The following is a 25,090-nucleotide window of genomic DNA, read 5'->3' on the forward strand; positions in this document are numbered from 1 at the left end:
ATTGTCTTTTCTTGTCTTTTTGTCTCCCAGCAGTGTGTGTTGGGCAGACATGTGAAAGACAGTCCAGTAGAAAAGACCATGATACAGAAAGCATCCCACTCCTTACTTCATGGACTAAGTAGCCTCCTGGATCTTGGTGAAGTATGCCTAGCTGAGTGGCAGGCACGACCTGCTCAAAACAGCAGCCAACTGCAAGTTTGTCTCCTTAGAAACAAGGTTCGTTCCGCATATTACGAGTAGCTACATCTATCCAATCTGGAATTATAGTTTTTGTTTTTTATTTATCCAGAACTTCCAGCAGGTTGTTGGAGCTCAGCTGGCTTTTGTGCAACATTTATTCCACCGTGAGCTGTTAGCACTTGTGGGTCAAGAGGATGAGCGAATGCAGCTGGAAGTTCGAGCCAAAGATTTGCAGCAGCAGTTGCTAGAGCAGCAAGTGACTTCTCAATGGAGGCTCCAGGTGTGTTACTGCTATTGGACATTGGCTTCACAAAATCCTACATATGGACAAGAAACAGCCATTAATGTTCTACTTGTTTTTAGATTTAACATAAAAATGAAAAGCAAAACACACACACACACACACTGTATCAAAATACAACTAGAGTGGCTCATGAACAATCATATTCACCTGGCATGACATACTGTGTAGTACTGTTCCACTCCAGTCCTGTAGGCAGTAGTGTACACAAGTACCACACAAAACTAGTTTATCACTAGACGTGGGCGATACTGCAAATTTTGGCATTGATCTGAAACCAAGTAAAGGACCAGTACTGCCAATACTGATGCCTTTTACCTGAAATTTTGATTGAATGGTTTTGTGATTTTGCCGTTAATTTGTTTGAGCATGATTATAATCAGAAAAAAACACAGGACAGTTTAAGATTTTTCAGCAAATGTATTTAACCAACAAACGGTTGACCCGGACGCAGATAAGCGGAAAAAAATGGATGGATGGACAAAAAAGCACAGATATTTCTGAAAAAGAAACATAGAAGATAACAAAAAACATTGATCTCATTGTGATAGTATCAATACGATTTTGATACTACCCTTGGTATTGATACTGTTAATATTTTGATCAATCCACCCACCCCACGTTATGACAATATAGCTCCTAAACCAACTGAAACAAACTATAAGGGTTAGGTTCCAAGTGTCTACATTTCCTCCAGCATCACTGTTATTTGGTATGAAATAACCTTTTCTGCATTAATGTGTCAGTGCCACCAGCTCCCAAATGATATCGTTGACATTTAAGAGGTTTATAATTGGATTTGCTGCAGAAGTGGATCAGCTGGGAGGATAATTGCAGTCAGCTTGGGAAGCTGTTAGACGAGCTTGATGTCTTCTTCACTTGTGCCGAAACAACAGAAGAAGATGGGGAGGAGTCCTTTCTACAGCGACGGCTGCATGCCTGCCAAGTAAGTGAAAGTGGTCATTCAGTGGTTCTGTCATCCTGAAGAGAGATGCGTGAGGTCAGAGGTCAATAATGTTGAACAGGAGGGCTTTGCTTACAATCTCTATCTCAGATCATTCCAAAGATGTTTTAAGGGGTTTGTAGTCAGGGCCCTGAAGTTCTTCCAAACCAGACTCACCCAAGCATATCTTGCTTTGTGCACTGGGGCGCAGTCATGCTGGAGGAGGAAAGGGTCTTTCCCAACCTGTTTCCACCATGTCAGGGCACTAGACCAACTGATTATAGACTTGACTTGACTTGAGGTGATGCTTTTGTCCACATTGAATTGATTATCACTGGTCCAGTGCTCATTTTTCTTTATCTTCTAATGTTGTTATTCCTTAAGTCATTGCAATTTCACTGCTGTCTTCCTTTTGCGGTTTTACGATCTAAATAGACTCAAAGTTGGCCCTCAGTGTCTATTTCAATGCTGGCTACGAGAGTTCGATTCAAGTTCAACACAAGAACTGTTGATTCTCATTGTCACTCCAGCAAACTCTGGTCCAGTTGGATGGGAGCAGAGGCGCTCTGGGACTGCTCGTTGATCAGAGACGTGAGCTGCAAGCAGATCCATTGATTGCACACTCAGTCATTCAGGCAGGTGGCGCTCTGGAGCTGCGTTGGCGAAGTGCACACAGACGCACGGAGCAGGAGGTTCAGCGCTGCAGCGACATCCGGGACAGCTGGGTCAGGTAGACCATCTATAAGTATACATCTACTTCCTGTTTAGTTTGGAAAGTGATACTTTTTGAGATGTGCCCATGTCAATACTGAACCTACTAAATCATGTTGGTGCTGATCTTATGCAATAAATCCAAACTAATAACTGAATGTGATATGTTGTCATTGAAGTTTTATATGGTGTGAGAATAAGCCACATTTCTATCTAATAATAACAGCATTATCATTTCAGCTGGCACTTATCTTTGCTGCCCATCACAATCATATCTAGTAGATTTATCTGGAACATGTATGACATCAGCACAAATAAAACCAGGGTTCTCTTATCAGCGTTGGAACTTCTTTCCTCCCAAAGTCATGTTCTGCTTCACTAGCTGAGCTGTCTACGTATGTTACACTTGTCCTCCCCACAGATTCCAGACAGACTTTGCCTATGTTAGTAAATGGTTGCTTGACGCCAACAAACAACTGAAGATTTGGTCCAATCTCACTGATCCCTCCGAGTTGAACCAGGAGAGTGTTTGCAGGGGACTCTTCGAGCTGCTAGTAAGGCACCCAACACACTAAGTGGCTTTACACTAGTTATGCGGCTCTGTTATTCTTCTGCTGTTGGTTTTGTGTATTTACTACACCGTCTCTTCTGACACCATCATGAGCCTTTCATAGTTCTGCGTAAGAGTTGAGCGTGTGCCGTGAAATTCTCTGGCAAATTCTTGTTTTATTGTGTGCTCTAAAGTGTGTTGCAAAAAAAGACCCAAATATTAAATGTAATTCCCACCAAGAAGCTAATCTAATAAAAATATATCATGCAATGCAATAATATTGCCATATAAAATATGAATGATGAACAACATAAAACATTTATTTAAACACGGCAAAAATGACTCCGATAGCTCAAAGAAATTGAAAAACAAAAAATCCAACCCCATAGAAACTGAACAGAGCAGTCCAGTATAGTCCACATAGTTATACCACCATTGCTATTGCAAGTTAAACTGCATCAATCGTGTCCATCCTGCAGGATTTCTCCATCTCTATGGGGGCCATGTCTAATCACAAGGAATCAGCCTCCACAGAAGCTGCTCGGCTGCTTCGTCTAAGGGAAACTGAATGTCCCGGCCTGAGAACTCGTGTCACAAAGCTGGAGGTCACCTGGTGCAAGCTCACCTCTGACCTGACAAATATTCAAGACCAGCTGCAACAGGTCCTGCTCCACTCTAATGTACACTGATGCACCATAATACAAACTTACAGTATCTCATAAAAGTAAGTACACCCCTCCTATTTCAGTAAACATTTTTAATACATTGTATTGTCTCAAGGGATAATACTATAGAAATGTATCTTGGATATACTTCCAAGATCCCCAGTGACGGCAGCACTCATGAAGCCCTTGACCACGGTGCTACCACCACCATGCTTGACACAATGATATTGGTACCCACGTGATGCCAGCTATTTAGAGAATAACGGCTGTGTGTTGACTCATTTTCCATGAATAGTAAATCTATATATATCTATACTATACAAGCTGTACACTGACTGCTCTCTGTTTCATCCCTTGAGAAGACGATAGCGTGTAGTAAAATGGTGGCTGAAATGTGAAAGGAAGACTTTTGTGAGATACTGTATACTTACCAACCACATGAACTCTTTTGTGCATGACTACAATCCAGTCTTGTGTTGAATAAAATGAAGATCTCATCAAGAACTGCTAGTTTTCAAAAATAATGAGGTCTTCTGTGATCTGTTCCAGTCCAGGGAGTGAAAATGACTTCAGTCACATTGTGATTGAGAGCAAGTCTGAGAAGTGGGAGGACACTTTTAATTTTTACCTTACCATTTATCACCTGTGACTAGAGATATTCTACACTTCAATATGTACTGGTTTAAAATCATTTGTATAATACAGTATTTCTTTGTACTCTCATTGTGTGATAATTGTGTATTTAGAAGCTGCTCCTTATGTGGCCACCTTTGAAGCTTCTGTCTCATTTGGTGGACTGGCTCAAGAAGGTGGAGTTCCAACTGAACCAGCACAGAGAAGAGGTCCACCAGGACGAAGATGCTGCCCAGATCGCTACGACCCTGCAACACTACCAGGTACAAATAATATTCTCTAGTCACCATCCATCTCTTTAATGAGCTGTTCTACTTCAGGGTTCATCATCTTATATTTTTTGATTTCCAGCAAAAGGATCTAGATGCAGGAGATGGACTTGACATTCAGTGACTCATCATAAAATGTCATCACCTTTAAAGATAGTGTTGTCTTCTAGCATCACCTCCAGCAGTGCCCTCTAAAAAGCACATCCCGCAGAAAGCAGTGTGCAAAGTACAAAAGGAGCACTTAACCAGCTGCTACTGGGCACAAAATGTGTTGGAAAAAAATTAAAATCAGCTTTTGTCATTTAATTACAGGGTAGAAAATTTAAAAAAAAAGTGTCAAACACATATGACACTGCATACATACCATATACGGTGGATCACTACGTCATCACGATTCTGCATTTTTGATCAAACAGGCTATGCTGGCATTGAAATAAATACATGCAAACTAATTTACATGTGAAATATTTTCTATTTTTTTTCAATTTGATACTCATGTAAGCCGCAATGCATGCTGGGTAACTTTCTGTTTGGGAAGTGTGTGCGTGGATATCCCAGCAGGGTTATAAATGAGTATAAAATAGTGATGTAATTTAGTGAGTGAACCTTTATTTCGTTACCGGCATAGTCGGTTACATTGTGTGTTCCACGTGTGTTGTCATTTTTGTTTGCACCGTGAGTGAGGGAGGTTTGGTTTGATTTCCGCTGGTTTGCGTTGTGCGAGTATGGGTGTTAATGTCAAGCTATCTTATTGCAAATGAACAGCACTTCCTCAAGCAAATTGATGTTACTGTATGTAGAGTTGTGTCTTAGACATAGTCCAGGCTTGATAAAAGTGTCAAAGATAGACATTTTTATTATTATTTTTATTATTTTACTTGCAGGTTTTGGTCATTTGCACTTGGTCTGAGAGTGCAGCCCCAATTAGATAGAGATGCACAATCTAATGAATTCCAGAACAAGAACTGCCACTAAATAAGGCAACGTAAACACCTTATCATAATGAACGTTTTATAACATTCATCTTTTATGTGTCTTTTCTTCTTTTCTGCACAGGCATTAAAAGCATCTTTGGTCAATGGGCAGCTTCTTCTGGATTTCCTCTCCCAAACTGAGCCTCGTGTGGTGGGAGTGGATGTTCAGGCTCTCTGTTCTGAGCGGACAATGTATGCAGAGCAGCTTGGTGCTCTCAGAGAACGGTGGCTTCGCCTGCAAGGGGCGCTGGAGAGCCAGGTCTCTTTTTCAGGATGTCTTTACATCTTTCTGAGCCCTTTAATAGTTGTACACAGCGCAAAGATCATTCCCCATGCTTACTTTAGCATGGTCGTAAACCTTCTCTGTTCCTTTAAATTTGTCAATTGTCACTGTAGAAATACTGAAGTGAATTTATGAGTTACAGTGATGAAATACTGGCAATATTGCAAGAACATTCAAGACTCATTTAGATAATTTAATACATTTATGTCAAAGAGTACAATTAAGGGTTTTTAACCTGAGGTTTATTGTCGTGCTTGATTCCTCATGTAGATTCATGCAGATGAAGTGCTTCATCATACTTGTGCGGCCAGAGAGAGACAGTTGCAGCATCTTTGTCGCTCAGTGGAACAGCAGAAAAAGCATCTGAGTCAGTGGAAACAGTCCACTAGTCAGATTCGTAAGATTCTGCAGGAGTGGGAGGTAAACACAAGCAGGATGCAAGTTACAGATTGTTTGCACTCAGCTATTTGCCAGTGGAGCCGATATTCCTTTACTTGTTTCCCAGGTTGTTGTTGGAAGAGTAAAGGAGGTTGCTGCAGCTTTGCAGGGCCTGAAAGCCACACCTGTGCTTGCTGAAAAGGCTCATCCATGTGATGTTGCGTTTTGGGAACGGGCTGAGACTGTCGGTCGTGCTTGTGAGGATCTCAGTCAGCAGGTAAATAAAGAACATAAAGATGAATTTCATGTGTAGAACATTTTGTAGCAAATCATACAAAAGGTAGATATTCATCTGGCACAGTGACAATATGATATGGTTGGGGCCTCCTCTACTCCCTGAAAAGCCTATTTTCTAGAGCATATTTTTTTATTTTAGTTTTCAGCTCACCCTAGACCCTAGTTTACACCAGGGGTGTCCAAAGTGCGGCCCGGGGGGCATTTGTTGCCCGTTGCATACTCTAAAAATAGTGTGCAAAAAGCTGTAATGTAAGGAGAAGAAGCATGGTACTAACACAAAGACACGCAGTTTTTTTCCCTTTAACTCTAATACAGGGGTGTCCAAAGCAAAGCAAAGAAACAAGAAAACAAAAAAAACCAAACATTGTTAGCATTGTTAGAAAATTAAATATATCAAAGTGGCCCCTGCAGGCTTTGATTTTATGCACCCCCCAGTTGAAAAAGGTTGGACTGGTTTACACACTCATCAGTTCATTTAGCCCTTCAACATAACTGAAGTGAGCTTGGCAGGTTTGACATGCTTATCAAGCTGCTGTCCTTCCTGCGAAGTGTCAGGATGCATTATGATAAAGTCAGAGAAAACAAAAAGAAGTGTTTTCTTGTGATTAGTCACGAGGTTTGTATGACTCAGCTTGCCAAAACACTTTCCCTAACTAATGATTTGCATTTATGTCGTGCAATGAATCCCACTGAGTGAAAACTGATTAGATGGCACTCAGAAGAGCAAACACTTCGTTTTGACAACCACAGAAATGCATGTTATTATGGGCTTGAAATGATCAACTTTGTTTTTTGCAGATCCAAGCTTTGCGTCCAGTTTTGCAGCTCATTGAGAAGGAATGGACTTGTTGGGACCGAAATATGAGGGAGGTTTCTTTGCGCACCAGTAGCGTGCGCTCTGCCTTGCAGCTTCACAGAACACCTCTGTTTTCACTGAAGCAGACAGAAGATCACATAGAGCACATTCAGGTGAACAACAGGGATGCTCTGATTGGTGGGCCGCCGGTCATTATCGGCCAATTTCCATGAAAAGTTACGTGATCCACATATGCCGATAAATACCTTTTAACGCGATCACCTGTGGCTAGTACTATGGCAGCCTGCAGCAATCCCTGCGTGCAGTGTAGTATCTTGCCCTAACGTCTTGGGCAGTGTCCTCCTCCCACGTTCCTTCACAGTGCCAAAACAAAAACTATCACGTCTGCCATGTGGAACATAACTGCCAACACATGCCATGAAAACTATCTTGTGGGGGTAGCACATTAAAAAGATTACATTTAATATGGCATTTGAAGAAAACTTGGAATATGGTGAGTTTTTGAGGCTCACGGTGTCATCAGTCAAACGGCAGCTAACGCAGCCATGTGAACAACACTCCCCCGTATGTGTGTGACAGTCAGAAGTCTAAGCAAATAATTAAATTCATCGGATGAGATGACCAGCCTTTCTCAGCGGTGGAAGACACCGGGCTCAACAAATACTCTCTCACTTACCTGGCAGTCCTACTAGAGCTCCACCAATGTACTCTCACATCTGAAGTCTTTTTTAAAAAAGCCCTCTCATCCTCTGTAGTGTAAGTTTAACAAGTGATATATGTTCTCTTTAAAAAGTACCAGTAAGTAAAATATGTTTTTGTCTCAATTAAGGTGATTTTTATGGTTCCCTTTTTCATATCGTATAGCGAGTAGCAGCGGTGCAGCCAGAAATTCTAGGCCCCATGGAAAAAAAACGCCCCCGGACTCTAATTACTAAATTTATTAGTACTTAGCTATTTTTTTGGGTACAAAGGCAGTCAGGAGACCTTCAAATTGTCCTGACTTTTCCCCTTTATATGGCACCCCTGGCCAATAGCCTGCAACATAAATAAATTGAAAAATGTATAATTAATCCGTGTGATTGGTATTGGCCGATTTCAGTACCGGATAATCGTATTGGACTCGGCAGCATAAGACCCTGATCGGAGCATAGTGAACAACGTGCATCATGTGTTAAATTGGAAATGAATATCTAACATTACGATACTTCAAATGTTTTCTGTGCACAGCAACTCCAGGAGAGGGTTGGACAAGGGGAGGAGCTTTGGAAGGACGTCTACAAGTCATTTCAGGGTCTTTTAAAAACTCTTGATGGGAGAACATCTCAGTCCCTTGGTGATCGAATGGAACAAGAGCGACAGCGGTCAGTGACGCAGAACATTTTCATTTTAGCAACAACATCATGCTTGGTTAGCCTATTTGCTGAAGAAAAACAAAAATGATCAAACTCTCAGGTCTTGCGCAAATAGTTGGCCGGCATAATTCCCTCTCCAAAGAGAAAAAAATAAAAATACAAATAATAATAATTCCCTCTCAAAACCCTCCTGCTAGCTTCATGCTGGCGTTCTTCTGTGATTTTGGATCAACATTTGTAATAAGAGTGACTGTTGTAATTATTGGAATAGATTCCTTGGTGGATTAGAACCGTGGTCCCCCCCTCTCCTCAATATGCCTCACACACTTATTAAACACATGAAAAGTATAAAATGTATAGGTGCTCGCCACTAATAAATAATAATTTAAGATGGGTGGTGAACAGATGGAATCCGACTCGTGGTGTGAAAGTTGTTATCAGTGAAGCGTAAAGTCATAAACATGTAAAAATTGTGGGCTGCATTTATGCTGTACATTTTACTTGTATTATCACATATTTTGTAAATTATTACCGACGTAGAGTGAATGTATTTTCTTGGCAAAAAATGTTAATTAAAACAATTAATGCATTTATTTTTATTTAATATTTTTTTAATCAAAAATCTGCCAGTTTGGCATCTCTGTGTGGAGTTTGCATGTTCTCCCCGTGCGTGTGTGGGTTTTATCCGGGTAGCCTGGCTGTCTCACACATTCCAAAAACATGCATGTTAGGTTAACTGGATACTCTAAATTGTCCATAGGTGTGAATGTGAGTGTGAATGGTTGCTTGTCTATATGTGCCCTTCGATTGACTGCCGACCAGTCCAGGGTGCACGCCGCCTCTCGTCCGTAGGCTCCACCATACCCCCATGACCTTAGTGAGGATAGGCGGCATAAAAAAATGGAGAATGAATCAGCAAATTTGTGATAGCTGAACCACTGTATCTCATTTTGTTGTCTTTTTAAAAATTAAATTTATGTTAAATTTTAATTTGGTCATAATTTTTATGCATGCGGTAATCATGTTCCGCTTGACTTTGCACATGTAATCATGTGTATTTTATGTTGTTTTTTTTAATTCCTTGGTTTAACTTCAATAAAAGTTGCAAAGAATAAAAGGTGGGTCCCAAGGTGAGATCATTTGAGAACTCTCGGGCTGACATATTGAAATACTCATCTTAATGGATTAATCAAATCAATGAGAGATTGGAAAAGAACCCTTAAGTGCCCCTGAATCTTTGTTTTTTTTCTCTAAGACATTTCAGAATATGCTTTTTCTATGCTTCTGACATTGTGGGAACAATTTGAGGACGTTTTCTCTCACAGCAGTGCACAAAGCAAAGAACCTCAAGCCCATCAAACACTACAAAAGAGATGATGAGCCAGCAGGCCACATCTCAGCAACATCAGTCTTCTGGATAAATGGACAAGTTGCCACTGACACACAGTCCCAGTATTTTTGCCTACATAGTGTGTTGACTCGTGTTGTCTATTTTGCTGAACACAGGAGTTAATTATGGGGTGTAAATCCTACTTAACTCCCCTCGTTCCAGGTGGGAAGATGTATTGGAGGAGCTGAAGGATGAACACAAGAAAACTGAGCAGAACCTCACCCTCTGGCAGCAGTATAATCCCGCTTGGAATACCTGCTCCCTTCAGCTGGAACACCTGCGGCATCAGTTCTCCTCCTTTTCCCCTCAACAAGAACTACAGGTCACAGTCCTCTCAGTGGAGGTTAGTTCATGTGGTCCACACTAATTGTCCAAGTTCTTGGGAATATTAAACCCAGAAATTGAACAAACAACTTGGATTATTTCCTAAATCAACCAAGAGGATGTTCTAAGAGTTCAGTTTAATTTAATTATCTGTTTTTTTTTCTTCTTCCTAAAGAATTACCTGCGTGAGTCATGGTGTACTTAGGCTGATGGAGAGGATGAGATCAGGACTGTTTTGCTTGGTCTTGCTGTGCTACGTTGATTTACCTCATCTTGTACTGTAGCACATGCCGCATTAGAGCTTGTTTGGAAAAACGAGCCAGAGGGGCATGAGGTCCAACCTTGCTTTTTTTGACCACGCATTTCGTCAAACAGTGGCTTCAAATCAGAACTATTCATTTTGAGATGTTTTCAAGTGGATATGATTTTTTTTTACGCTATTAAAGCTAATCTAATCAAATGGGCCAATTACAATTTGGCCTTAATTATTAGATTTTTCCACTGTTGTTTGATAATAACATTTTCCATCAATTTCCAACAAAAAGAAATTGCAGGATCTTGCAGAAGAACTGCAAAACAGTCTGGCGGATGTGCTGACCTTATCGAAGCCTCTCGCTGGATGTCTCCAACCACTGCCCGCAAATTTGCTCCAATCAGAGAACAGACTGCTGTCGCTTGAGGTCCTCCTCCTGAACCAAGCAATTGCAGCCAAAAAGAAAAGTCTGCAGGTATTGGCAGAACTTAGTTTAAAACTCTTTTTTGATACGGAGATGCTTTCTCACTTCCTAAGTAAGTAGTAAGTAGAATTCACTAAATAATAATACTGGAATTTAATATTATTATTAATATTATTATAAAATGATATTATTACTTAATATAACAAAGCTTTGTTAAGAAACCTTAAAATATGCCACATTTCTATTAATTACACTATACTTTTTTGTATAAAATCTTACTCAGTTCTTCAGAGAGTAGGATCATCTTTTGCTGTAGTTGTTGTAAGATGATTATTACTCTGCACAATGCAACCTCAAAGCTCATACCCGATCATCTCTGCACCGCTGGTCATCCTCAGATTTGTTCAGATGTAGAATACCTGTACATTACATACATGCTTACACTCAATACAATACAACAATACAACTTGTAAATACTAAATACGGAGCATTATACTGTATATCTTATTTGCACTACTTTTTTGCACAGAGAACTTTGTTCCTGCATCGGAAGGAATGATCACTCAAGGTGAATGAAAAACTAAACAGCTACATTTCAAACAAAGAAGAAAAAGTAATAAAGGTTGTTAGTTAGTCGCTATACTGTAATAGAAGAACATAGCATTTGTGGGGAAAGAGACCCAATTTTGAGTGTATTTTTCTCAAAATACTGGTTGAATTTGAATTGCCGGACCACAGGATCATCGGCTGTTCTACTGTTATTTTTTTGACAGGAGAACAGCATGGTTGAACATTATTTTGTCATAACAGAGTGCTTCTGTATTTTCAAATGTCATGAATCCATATTACTATTGACTTTTACATTTCTGCCTGTCTGCAGGAAGATGTAGACAACTACAAACACTTTCACACGCAGCTGGAAGCTCTTGAACAGCAGGAACAGACAAGACTGTATAGAGAAGACTCCTGTATAAATGACAGAGACACTGTAAAGGTTGGTCTGAGTCCTTGCCAACAGCCCACTGTGATAGTGATGCTTTTTAAAGTTTGACTTGACAAGATTTTTTTTTTTTTCCCATCATGTTCTCTTAAAAGCCTGTTTTATTTCTTGGCTGTTTAGCAGGAGCTTCTAAAACTCATTGAACTGCTTCCATCACTGGTTGATGTCAGCGAGATGAGTGGCTATGTGAGCCTCAGCAAGCAGGAGACGGAGACGCTGCACACGCTCAGCAACCAATGGACCGACAATGTGACTCACATGTCTTTTGTATACAGGTGAGACAGTGAAATGACGCTTTATGCTAGTGGAGAATAGATGCAATGGAGCCGAATGCAAGGGTAGAGAGTGTAATTCAAGGCTTTATAACAGATTTTGGCACAGCAGTGTATTCCTTTTGGTTTACTTTTTTATTTGCTTGAATGCCGTTTGTTAGAACTCTGCAACGTGATCGTCAGCAGTCCCAAGACTTTCACCAGAAGTGTAAGGAGCTGACATCCATCCTGGAGGAGCTAGAGTCAGAACCTCAAAGTGGCTTCAACCTCCAAGAGATCATCACTGTCCTCCAGGTACGATGTGGTCATCTATGACAATGCATGTCTAGTTAGGTTCTTTTGTGGCAACCGACAACAGACTTATTGATGCCAATTTATTTCAACATACTACATGTGCTATGTTCACTAGCTATACCGGTCCCTTACTCACCTTCTTTCTCACCCCTAAACCGCCCACACATCATGTCTGACTTCTACAGCAGTAGAGGAGAGCTAAAGCTCTTCATCATGCAGTAGTCCAGCCTTTCTAAATCGTTGGTGCTAGAGGACGGTTGGCGGTCCGAGTAGTCCAAACAGAAGCTGTAGTAACTACACTACTCAACTACACTTGATCAAACTTACTTAAGATGTGTCAGACATGTGTCTTGCGAGAAATCACGGTTATCTTAACTCTATGCATGCAAACGTCATCTTCTCCACAGCAGACAAACATTCCAAAGGGATTTGCAAGTCTGTTACTTCTAGAATATGTGATCCTATTTCCACTTTTTTGTGTGTAGAAGCCAAAGTCTGTGATTAAAGATGTCTTTTTGTTATCTCTCATCCACGAAGAGGCGTCAGATTGAAGTGATTACTGGACAAGAGCTTCTCCAAAGTCTACTCCGCGATGCAGTGAAGTCCATGGAAATGCCAAAAGGGGAGCAAAAGTATGTGATAAAACAAACATGAATTATATTTACAATACTTCAAAGTTTTTTTTTTTTTAAGTATGAATATAAGTGTACTGTATTCAAGACACAAGTACACTTGTGTCAAGTAAGACTCAAGCTAAAGTAGCAGTAAGGAATTACTCTGAACAAATAAGTCAGTACTGATGTTAGCAAAAACATGAAATAAGTCCAGGATGGCCCACCATTATCAAAAGGCCAGTAAAGTAGGTGATCAAGGATGCTACATTACAACTTAGTGTATCATCAAAATTATGTTTTAATGTGCTGTATGATTATTACACATAGGTACTTTAATATTCTAAAAAAAAAAAACTACATATGGCCGTCCCTCGCCACTTGGCAGTTACAATTTTGTGGCGTCACTCTAGCACAGTTAAATTAAATTATCGCTGCCCCGAGTGGAGCAGTTTAAGTACCTCGGGATCTTGTTCACGAGTGAAGGAAGGATGGAACACGGGCTCAACAGGCGAATTGGTGCGGCATCTGCAGTGATGCGGACTCTGCATCGGTCCGTTGTGGTGAGGACGGAACTGAGCGGAAAGGCAAAGCGCTCAATTTACCGGTCGATGTACGTTCCTACACTCACCTATAATCATGAGCTTTGGGTAGTGACCTAAAGGACAAGATTACGGCTACAGGTAGCAGAAATTAGTTTTCTCCATAGGGTGGCTGGGCTCTTCCTTAGAGATAAGGTGGGAAGCACTGTCGCGTCTGACCGGTAGGAGGCCTCAGGGAAGACCCAGGTCACGTTGGAGAGACTATGTCTCTCAACTGGCCTGGGAACACCTTGGGATCCGCCGGGGAGAGGGAAGTCTGGGCTTCCCTGCTTAGGCTGCTGTCCCCGTGACCTCGGATAAGAGGTAGAAGATGGATGGGTGGATGGATGTTTTGTGGTAAACTACGGCCTATTATTAGTCAAAAAATGCATATTTACGCAAATTTTATAAAGTAAATTCAGAAAAACATTCACAAATTGTTCACTAGGTGTCAGTAATGTTACATTGATGAGACTACAGCTTGATGAGACTATTATTGTCACACGATACCTAAGCTTACAACATATGGCTGCAGTACTGTGCAAATTTTCTGGATGGTTGGCAAATGAGCCCATGAAGAATCTATTACATTTTTTTTATGGGAATCTGCATTAAAGTGCAGAAACAAGAATGTATTTTCTCCACATGAATGGAAATGCACATTACTTACAGACATACAGTATCTCCAAAGCAGAAGCTTCTATCTAGCTACTGTATTAGAAAGAATTCTGTTATAAAAAATGCTCTGTATTATTCAATTTGTGTGCCTAACTGCATCACAACAAACTCGACTCAATGAACTATTATGGCCACTAGGTGGCGAACCACCACCCCACTTTAACTTAACTTGTGACTTATAGCCTGCTAAAACAACACATCCGATGGTGCCCTAAACCACAGTACTGTATGTCAGTGTATGTACGCTTCTTCCATTAGAGGTCATTCCAGTTTGTCCGAGGAAGCCTGTTTGCTCTTCCCAATCAGTGAGGCTTGCCTTTGTGGGGTCAGACACAGTCATCAATAAAAATGAACAGATCTGTGGTTTCCCAGCTGCATTTGATTTTTCTTATGTCGGGGGCCTAAGACACTGGATGCACACCAGTGCGACAAAATGTAGTAATTTGCAGATGTTTCCGGTCTTGGAAGAGCTAAATGTCCCTCTCCTTGATCCTTCCATAAATCATGTTTGTGGTCTCTCGATACTTGGACGGCCCATGGATTCATGGAATCAGTGAGGTCTAAAGGAAAGTTTTGTCTCCTCTGCTTGTTGGAAGCGCCAAAGGCTGTTAATGCTCGTAAAATCCCACTGGTTTTATGCTGATTTGGCAGTTGGTTGAATGGACTAGGACTGACGTGTGTCATTTGCTGCTGTTTTATTCATGTTTGATATGTTTCTCCCGACTCTCAAAGAGTATTTCTTCAAATCATCATTTCGCTATTGCATCCATTCCTTGATTGTTGTGCTTCTTTTGTTTGCACAGACCTCAACTCATGACACAAGTGGTCCAACTGAGGGAGAGGTGGTTTAGGTCTGTGTCGCTGGCAAGCCAGCACGGGGCTGCAACAAGAGAACAGATCTACCAATGCAGGGTCTATAAACGTGGCATGAAGCTTCTGCGGAAGACACTGAGGGCTGTTGACAACCTGCTGTCTCCTGCTCACCCTTCGGTCTTCACTTTACAGCAGCTTCAGAACCTTGCAGATGGGTGCCAGGTTAGTATGTACTGTATGTGGAAGTGTGACTTCCATTTTGAAGGTCCATAATCACTGCACTAACACTGTAAAGGATTCATACATTTATACACAAAGATTTTTAATGACATGATGGCCGAGTGGTTAGCATTTTGGCCACACAGTCAGGAGATCAGGAAGACCTGGGTTGGAATCTTCGCTTGGGCATCTCTGTGTGGAGTTTGCATGTTCTCCTCGTGCGTGCGTGGGTTATCTCCGGGTACTCCGTTTTCCTCCCACATTCCAAAAACATGCATGTTAGGTTAATTAGTAACTCTAAATTGTCCATAGGTATGAATGTGAACGTGAATGATTGTTTTCTATATGTGCCCTGCCATTGGCTGGCGACCAGTCCAGGGTGTACCCCGCCTCTCGCCCATAGTCAGCTGGGATAGGCTCCAGCATACCACCGCGACCCTAATGAGGATAAGCGGCATAGAAAATGGATGGATGATGAACTGCCTTGCAAATGTTGATCTCAAATTGGAGACTGCGCAAACGCAACAATGATGTCATTTTGCGACTTTTAGGTCAGCCAATAGCTACTTTTCTTACCGAGGAGTTGGCAACGCTGCTTGATGGTAGTACAGATTGGTTTCTAATATTTGGCATTTGGCATTTGGCAGTGTGTTGAAGACGCTGTGGGGCTTCACCAGTCCAAGTTCACAAAGATTATGGAGGCTGGCAAACGCTTGTGTGAGACCACATTAGAATCAGACAGCCTACAGTCTGAGATCCAGACCGTAGAAGAGGCCTGGAAACGTACCAACTCACTGCTAGAGAAGAGGAGAGCCCTGGTTGGCGCCACTGTTCAGGTAATTGCTATAATCACTCAGTGACTGTTATTTACATTCAGTAGTCTGCATTGTTAGGGAGCGAAGACATTATGGACATAAAAGTATTTCAAACTCAGGTGAATGTGAATAAACAGCACATTTCCTGTAAACAAACAAAAATAAAGTCACTGACGAAGCGAGAGTGAGTTTTGCAGCTGAAAAAGCACACACACACACTGTCATCTCGACTGGAAAGCAGACTTTGATGCGAGCTTCGGACTGACAAAATCCGCATAAAGAGCGTGTGTTACAGTATTATCATGGGAGAAAGGGGTGGGGTCAGCTTCACATGACCCATATCCGGGCCCTGATCCCACCATACACACACACACACACACACGCGAGAACAGGCATCGCGTGAACCCTGGCATAAAGCTCCAGCCAAGAGGGATCAAAGTACAGCTCAAATCTATCTCTGATCCAAAGACAGCTGGGTACTACTGACTACTCTTTCATTCCATCACAGCCAAACTGAGCCATTGACATATGCAAAAACCATACAAATGCACACTTTGAAGCAAAGAAACAAACATAAAGCCAGACAAAAAAAAGTGTAACACTGCTGTCTCTAATGTGCTGGCTTCGTCCTTGGAGTTCATGCTGAGCTTGTCAAGTATAAATGAGTTAATGCGCCATATGGATAACCAAAATGCGACGTCCAAACGTCCCTTTTATGGACATTTTCCCCCAAACTGAATTGTCCAAATGGTTCATGGAGAACTAATGAGTCAAGTCCAACCCCTTGTTTGTCTGTAAAAGCAAATACATGAGTATGTCATAAAGCCGCAATTTATTCCATGTGCAGTATATTAAATGCTTAGAATAAAATAAACAACCAATAGGATCCATGTGGAGACTTTTTTTTCTGTGTAACATTATTTTATTCTGCATTTCAGTATCTAGACCAGGGGGGGTTCAAACTTTTTCCACTGGTGGCCGAATACTGAAAAATGGATGAGGGGGGCACTGTTCCATTTTTTAAACCAACCCATATAGATATGCTGTGACGTTTTGTGTTATCGGTGGCCATGCGTATTTTTGCTACTTTAACTTTTTTTCCTTATGTACGTCATTTGTGGTGGTTTTATTTTTGACAAATATTTCTGCTTTTTTCTCGTACATTTTTTTTCTTTTTTTTATTCTCGTAATAGTTTTACTTTATTATTGTAATATTCTAACTTTTGCCCAACCTGAATTCCCTAAAATTGCAATTTTATTATTTGTTTTGTTTGTTTCTAATAATAAAATTATGAAGCAAAAATGACATTTTGAGTCTTTAATATTTCACCTTTATGCTATTTTCCGCCTTAATATTCTGATTTTATTCTCCTAATATTTAGTCTATATTCTCATTAAATTACTGCTCTTTTTTTCCATTCTTGCTGTTATTTTTTTTTAAGTTTTCTTGTTCAATTGAATTTTTAAGAATGTGCCGAGGGCTAATTAAAAAATGGCCTACTTTGATCTCCCTGGATTTCGAATATTCCAGACCTTGATTAAAGTTCAAATCTGATCAGTGATATTGTGTCTGCTAAATCAGGACTGGTGCCGGTGTCAGGATGGAATAAGCAGCATCATGTCTGAGCTGGATGAGCTGAGGAGCCACTTGAATTGGCAGCTGGTTGCGAAGATGGACAAGTCTGAGGAAGAGGAACTCATTCAGGTAATTATATCAGCATACGCCAGATCCTTTTTCTAATGAGACTGTTTAAAGCAGAACTAAGAAATATTTCGGGAGTTTTTGCTGAAGGACTTTCCATACATTGTTAATTAAGGCTTTGAATAAAAGACAGTTAAGCCTTTTGTTATTTTGCACTAAAAATAAATTACTTAACTTTTTTTTTCCAAGTATTTATATTACTCCAAAACATGCATCTAATTAAAAATCATCTCACACAAATTTAAAAAAGGCCAACAATATCATCACGCCAGTAAGGGTGAAGATAATGGTGTTGGCTGGCCCTGCCAGCAAGGTGTCCATTATTTATTTCTCAAGGAGTTGGCAACCCTAGACACAACCCTTGCTGGTCTCTCCCTATTTTAGGTTGCCATGGCAATGGCATTAGACACGACTTTCCTCACTGTTCTCCTCATCAGTTATACGTAACATTGTTGATTTTGTTACCAAAAAATGGTCTCTAAAGGGTCTCTAATAAATATAATATGTTGTCATGGTTTCAGCAATAAAACTGTGAATTTATAAGTGATCATCACATTTAACTGCATATTTGATTGAAAACGAACACTTTTTGGTATGAAGATGCTGTTACACACGCGTTTTCTCCAATACACAAAGTCCTTCCATTTCTACCCCCCTGTTCCACCAGAGCACTTTTGCATTTACCCCCCTTTCCCATATTAAATGCCCTCATGTTCTCCTCCCACTTTTTAGCCCTCTACCCCCTCTACCCTCCCCCTGTCCCATCCACAGCCCTTTTAATCTTGGTGGTCAAGAAAGAGGCACACAAGCGTGCACACAGCTTGTTCATGGCTGCCTGACTATTTTTGTTTGTGTGATGCAGAAGACGGACCTCTCTCTGCGCCATCTAGACGGTGGATTGAAGGACCTGGCCTCCATGAAGACCGACCTGTCCCAGTACGTGGCGGCGGGTGACTCTGCTCTGCTGGAGCAGCAGCTGGAGCAACTCCATGTCCAGTGGGAAGAACTGTGCACCAAGGTGAGGACTGATAGAAGGATGATGGTGTAAACGTTACACCGTGAGGGTTTATACTATAGTGTAGTGGTTGCAGCTGCAGGGACATGCGAGGAGGAGGAGGAGGGGGAAAGTTGCTTCCAGTGGTTAGTTGGAGGTCAACAGCAGCACAATGCCTCGGCATCACACACACTCTTTTGTGTCATAAAAGAGGTAACATGGAGGGAAAACTACCCTTTGCTCCTTTCATACTAAAAAAATATCTTTATGAACAATTGCTTGGTAAGATGTTGCAAAAAAACATACACAGTACTTGTTTTTCCATCTCAGTCATGTGTTAAACCTGTTGCCAGGCAGTTAACGTCTTAAAAATGGAGTTTTCTGTCCAATTAAATGTTTTAAAACCATTGCCTAACAGATTTCAGCATAAAGTTAAATACCTTTTTATACTGTTACTAAAAACTGCCATATTAAAAAGTTTTTTTGACTTTTTTGCTGTAAAATGTTGTAAAACAGTTGTCTGACAGCTTTTGTCATAAAAAAGTGTGACTTTTTATTTAAAATAATGGAGTATTTTAATACAGTTGCCTGGCATACACATAAATGCGATTTTTCACTCTGCTCCAAAAGTTTAAATGCAGTTGCCTGAAAGCTTCCAGCGTGTAAAAAGCTCAGTCTGCTTGCTTTGTAATCCCACGCCGTGCAGTACTGTACTGTACTGTATGAACAGGGCCGCAAATTCCTACGGTTAAGTCTTTTAGCTCAGAAACAAACGTGCTCTTGTTCTGGAGAACCCAACAGTTGGTTAACAAAGATGCTTACAGGATGATTTACACTGCAACTAATTGGGTCTCCACTTCAACTTGATGCCGTCACTCTTGCCCGTGTTGGCGGCAGTTAATGGAACTCACAGATGCTACAGCAGCACCAGCGATTATGTCCAATTATCTGGTTTTGTTTTGATGGTTGGGGCTCTCTAGGCAGCACTTGCAGCTCTCTAAATGTTGCTGGGGGCCATTTACACTGAGATCTAGTTGGATAATGAAGACCATAATGGTTTACTTGCTTATCTCTACAATTAAAGATAAACAAACACACACAGAGTTTTCAAATCAATTGCTGTTTCACAGAAGACTTTGTTTTACGTCCAGGAGGCTTGGTTTTGAGCCACAGTCTAGTTAACAGGTTGTGTGTTGGGGGAAGCCACTGGAATGGGCCCGTCGACCAGATGGCCTGGCTGGCCTGAAGGGATTCAGGGGGCAGTCTCCATTGTTACCACAACGTCCTCACAGGAGGCACGACAGCCCTCAATGCATCTTTTAATACTCAAGGGTCCAGAAGGCCCACAAATTCTGTGTTAAAACAGAAGCAGGGCTCGTTGAAATCAAATGAATGCCAGAGGACAGTAAAATATAACCTCCTTCAAATTAACCACTCTCAGCCGAACAAAAGATCATCGGCGCCTCTGCTGGGTAATGCCTTGTTTTCATGGCATTAAGCTGTCATTTGGAAAATGGACCTTGTTAATCAGCCAGACTCCATTGAAGATATTTCCCCATTCAGATGATTACTGAGATTACTGAGGGATTAAATGACTATGATAATCCAAAGTAGCACAAGAAACTAATTCATGCACAGTTTGCTAAGGTTCCATACTATACTACAGGGTTATTGAAAAAGAATAAACAATTTGATTATGCAAAGCAATAGAAAACTCAGCCAAGTCAACTTATTTCCTGTCTTAGAAGTGTTCACAGTGGCCACCACCTGCATCACGAGCAACACCAGTGAGATGAGGGAATTCCTCCCAGATGCGTGTCAGCTAGGGATGCTCCGATCAGGGTTTTATGCTGCTGATTCCGATACCGATCATCCAGGACTGAAATTCGCCGATATTGATACCGATACCGATCACATGGATTAATTATACATTTTTCCAATGTATTTATGGTGAGTGCTGTTGGCCAGGGGTGCCGTATAAAGGGGAAAAGTCAGGACAATGCCAAGGTCCCTTGACTGCCAGGGGGTCCAAAAAATAGGTAATTACTAATACAATTGGTAATTAATTAATAAAGGAGGAGGGAAAAAACCTGATTTTTTTCATGGGACCCGGAATTCCCGGCTGCATAGACACAAACATTTGCAACATTAGTGAACTACTAGTGCTAACATTACACACACATTTGAACAACATCATGCTACATTAGCCGATTCACTGAAGAAAAACTAAATAATCAGCTTTGGCCTTTATTTTAAGATGTGTAGCGAAGCCTGCTTTTTCCACAAAGCTCTGTGAAAGGGTCAGGCGTCTACTCGGGGACAATTTAAGTGCCTCTTCTCTCAAAACTGGAGCAAAGAAGTGAAAGTGATGATAGATGAGATCATCCTGTGGGATAGGCTCCAGGGGAAGTATTACACAATGAATTTATGGATTCTGGAAGTATCGCGAGAAGATAAAAGCTCAAAGAATGATGCTGCAATGATGTCATGGTATGGTCACAAAACATGTAGCAAGCATCCAATCAGATTGCTGTGATGTCATTCATGTACTGCTTACAGACCCCTAGGGGGCATATTTGTATTGTCTTGATGCAATGAATTAGTAATCATTACGTATTTACTTCGGTTTGGCGACATCATCTCTAAAAACCCACACACAATTTCTCCGCCAAGTTCACTTTCTAGTTGAGTTGCTTTTGTGCTTATTCCAAAACGCTTGTATTTTGCCGCCTCTACTCGTCAGTATTTTCAAATGAAATATTTGACACGCCACGGCCCGCTTGGCTTGAATTTGCACAGTCTAATAAGATGCATGCTAATATATCACACTCACCGACTCACCGTGCTATTTTATCCCCCCCCCCCCCCCCTCGCTGATTTCCTTTAGGTGTCCTTACGCAGACAGGAAGTTGCAGACCGTCTCAACGCCTGGACTATTTTTAATGACAAAAACAAGGAGTTCTGCGATTGGCTCACCCAGTTGGAAAAGAAGGTGTGCCACAATGCAGATCTCAGCATTGAAGAAATGGTGGAGAAGCTGAAAAAGGTAATTTAGGGATTTGTGGAAAAACACAACACTGCTTTTTTTATGAGAGCTTTCTGGGAATGTGTCGTATTTATGGTTGATTGTTAACTAAACACAGTAAACCAGCGTGCAGATTGCCTGTGTAGCCTTTATGAAAATCCAACATGCTTGATGTAACAGATGGTTGCTTGGAATGGAATGGTTGCATTCCCTTTTCTACCTCCCTGTCTCATCAAGAGCTCAATCTTTTAACAAAACCACTTTGAAAATTGAACGTTTGTTTTCTTTGGACACTGTGAGAGGAAGCCGCACAGTGGCCAAGTGATTAGCACGTTGGCCACACAGTCAGGAGATCTGTAAGGTGTGGGTTTGAATCTCCGTTGGACATCTCTTTGTCTTCCGCGCACTCCGGTTTCCTCCAAAGACGTTAGGCTAATTGGTGACTCTAAATTGTCCATATATGTGACAAGATATATGTGAGTGTGAATGGTTGTTGTCTGGAGGTGACCTGCAATTGACCAGTCCAGGGGTGTGCCCCGTCAGCTGGGGTAGGCTCCAGCGTGCCCCCGCGACCCTAGTGAGGAATAAGCAAGAATAAACTTGGAATGTTCAGACTAAAAATGTCATTTCAGTAATAGAGTTCAAATATTAAAGAAAAATTATGTTATTTTTTAAAAGTTGTAATATTATGAGAAACAAACCAAACAACTTAGTTATCATTTTTGGAACATTAGGTTGGGGAAAAAGTCATAATATTAAGGGAATAAAGTCATAATATTAGGAAAAGAAAAATTCCCAAAGATTATTGAAGAAGAAAGTTAAAAAAAAATAACAAAAATGGGAAAAAAGAGCAAAGAATGAAGTTCATACTAATAATATGCATTTCCACCGATATCACAAAGCTGAGATGCAGTTTTTTCTTGAAATATATATAACTTCTTAACATATCTACTGTACATGTGTTGACTTACTAAATATCAAAGTGGCCCTTGAATCCCTACATTTTTCACTATGTGGCCCTCTGTGGAAAAAGGTCTGATTTATTTCACGTGGTGCCGATTGGAGGTTTGCGCTTTGTTTCTAATATATTGCCTAATATACGAGCGTGAAAAAATGTATTTTACACCCTTGGTGTCAGTATAATACCATTGCAGTATATCCTATACTCCATTCTTGTGCAGTATGCAACATATACTGTATGCACTGGCTCAATACATATTACTGTATTTTCTTAGACAGTGATTAGTATGCGTGGCTTCTATTGCTCAAGACATGGTGCATTAAATAAGCAACCTAATGCCAAACCCAATGCTTCTGCAGGATTGCATGGAGGAAATCAATTTGTTCAGTGAGAATAAAAGCCACCTGAAGCAGCTGGGGGAGCAGCTTATTTTAGCCAGCGACGAGGCCAAGCAGACCCAAGTGTGCGGCTCTCTCAATGAAGTTAACCAGCGATGGCACAACCTCTTCCATCACATCGAAGCCAGGTAACTACAGTGCACTGCTCTCTGATGACGGTAAGATAGCAGTGGGCTCATTATCAAGTAATACGTCACAGAAATGCCGGAACGTAGAACAATACTGTTGCTTGGATTGTTTTTTGTGGTGGCACATTTGCACGGCAACTTGCTGCTAGGCAGAATTTTTGGGGGCACAATCATCTGTGTCCCAATGAAAACATGTCAACAAGTCAAGCTACTGTACTGCAATGGACTGGGAGAGTTGGCAGGAAGACCGTTACCGATGTATTACATGTAAATTGCATATTGCAAAGGAAGTAATAAAGACAAGCCTTTAGCCAAACAAAGGTGGAAGAAAAGGAAGACTGCAAATGTAAATAGAAATGAATCGTTAGGGGGTGTGAAGCTTATCTGTTGTTCAAACTCAAGCAACTCTTCCACCAACCCGCATTAAAAAGCACAATAGCAAACATGTGACTCCATCCACCTGCTGTTGCTGACTCTACCTTGCAGCTGTCAGGAATACATGGGTTGGAATACACACACACACAGGTTCATAACAACCCCGCCAGACAGATGGATATTCCTGTGCAGGAGCAGCTGCCTCAATGCACTGCTAGTTTTGCTTGAATCGCAGACAGGAAGCGTATGTCCTTATATGCATACTGGCTGCCCCCTTTGCGGGAGGAGGCTGGTGGGCTAGGAGTAGGGGAGTGGTCTGTCAGCATCAATTAAATCACTGATTCTGAAAGCACGACAAGATATGAACTTCATCAATGCCGCATTGTTCACAAAGGAACTGAAAGTATGTCAAAGGTTCCATATAACTGTCACGCCGGGTCTTCTCACCATCATATAATTGCAGGTGGGCAGTGGGCATCTTATTGTGTCCTAATTGCAGTTTACACACCTGATGACTTGTCTAACTGTTTTGTGTTGGCATTTTGTCGAGCGTGGAGGCCTGCTCCAACAAACACAGCGTACCAGAGCTTGCGTAATCTTACCAAGGCATTTCTCCTGAAAATGTCATATTTTAATGTAAAATGTGAAAATGAACATTTATTGGGTTGCTGTTTTGTACAATATTCTGCTAAAATGGACACTCTCATTGTGCTACTGTATACTGTATACATCCATGACAGTACTGTATGTATACAGTAAGTGCTTCAGTGTAATGTAATAGTAGCACAATGTTCTCCAAAAGTTGTCCTGCAGTCACTTGTGCTGTTATCTTTGTCCTCCATGACCAAATATCCTCGCTTATCCTGCAGCTTTTACCTCCCCCCCCCCCCTTGCCCATTCTACTCCACACAGACCCCTGACAGGGTTTTGTGTCTTTTTATTGGGCCTCCACATGAAGCTTGTGGTTTTTGTTGAGCTGTCAGGGGTTAGTGAGGGCGAATGAGAATAAGGCACAATTTAGTAGACTGTGGTACTTCAGTATAGAATTTACAACTACTACACTGCCTTAAAACCACCATAAAAGCCGAAATGTTAGCTCGTAAGCATGAACTTGCATTAAGTCACACTGGCTATTCAAGTTCAAGTTTAAAGAGGCCGGCAGATTTGCTTTTTTTGTTTGTTGTCACCACACACAGGAGCTTATGTTTGCTGTTTTTAGTAAGCAGGATTATGCAAAAACAACTTCAACAATTTACACAGAACTTTTTGGCCATGTCCAGATACGGATATTTTTAAAAACACATATTTTTCCTCTTGTTCAGACACAAGTGTAGGCTTTTGTTCTTAAAAACGGACCTTTTTCTAAAACTGCGGCCAGAGTGGAGATTTTCCAAAAGGTGTGTGTGGAAATGTGCGACATCTCATATCTCATATCTCATATCTTGGTTATTTACCAATAGAATATGAAGTTATAGACTTA

General features: G+C 41.0%; 1 protein-coding gene across 9 annotated transcripts in view; it reads left to right on the top strand.

Annotated features, from left to right (window-relative positions):
• The window catches only part of LOC129172564 (nesprin-2), a 60,249-nt gene that overhangs the window by 17,779 nt on the left and 17,380 nt on the right, over positions 1-25,090 (top strand). For 5 of the 9 annotated variants that reach the window (XM_054762447.1, XM_054762452.1, XM_054762450.1 and 2 more), the window contains 24 exons: positions 31-216; positions 290-460; positions 1,290-1,427; positions 1,955-2,154; positions 2,557-2,689; positions 3,165-3,347; positions 4,097-4,246; positions 5,309-5,485; positions 5,780-5,929; positions 6,015-6,164; positions 6,983-7,153; positions 8,229-8,362; positions 9,906-10,086; positions 10,613-10,795; positions 11,625-11,738; positions 11,865-12,019; positions 12,178-12,310; positions 12,848-12,942; positions 14,984-15,215; positions 15,860-16,048; positions 17,610-17,732; positions 18,592-18,747; positions 21,611-21,769; positions 23,069-23,235. In XM_054762447.1, the coding sequence (XP_054618422.1) occupies positions 31-216; positions 290-460; positions 1,290-1,427; positions 1,955-2,154; positions 2,557-2,689; positions 3,165-3,347; positions 4,097-4,246; positions 5,309-5,485; positions 5,780-5,929; positions 6,015-6,164; positions 6,983-7,153; positions 8,229-8,362; positions 9,906-10,086; positions 10,613-10,795; positions 11,625-11,738; positions 11,865-12,019; positions 12,178-12,310; positions 12,848-12,942; positions 14,984-15,215; positions 15,860-16,048; positions 17,610-17,732; positions 18,592-18,747; positions 21,611-21,769; positions 23,069-23,235 (3,830 nt within the window). The remainder of the gene's footprint in view (positions 1-30; positions 217-289; positions 461-1,289; positions 1,428-1,954; positions 2,155-2,556; positions 2,690-3,164; positions 3,348-4,096; positions 4,247-5,308; positions 5,486-5,779; positions 5,930-6,014; positions 6,165-6,982; positions 7,154-8,228; positions 8,363-9,905; positions 10,087-10,612; positions 10,796-11,624; positions 11,739-11,864; positions 12,020-12,177; positions 12,311-12,847; positions 12,943-14,983; positions 15,216-15,859; positions 16,049-17,609; positions 17,733-18,591; positions 18,748-21,610; positions 21,770-23,068; positions 23,236-25,090) is intronic. The other 4 variants (XM_054762449.1, XM_054762453.1, XM_054762448.1 and 1 more) reach the window with 3 other exon arrangements.

The sequence above is a fragment of the Dunckerocampus dactyliophorus genome, chromosome 19 (genome assembly GCF_027744805.1).
Source record: "Dunckerocampus dactyliophorus isolate RoL2022-P2 chromosome 19, RoL_Ddac_1.1, whole genome shotgun sequence".
Taxonomy (NCBI): Eukaryota; Metazoa; Chordata; class Actinopteri; order Syngnathiformes; family Syngnathidae; genus Dunckerocampus; species Dunckerocampus dactyliophorus.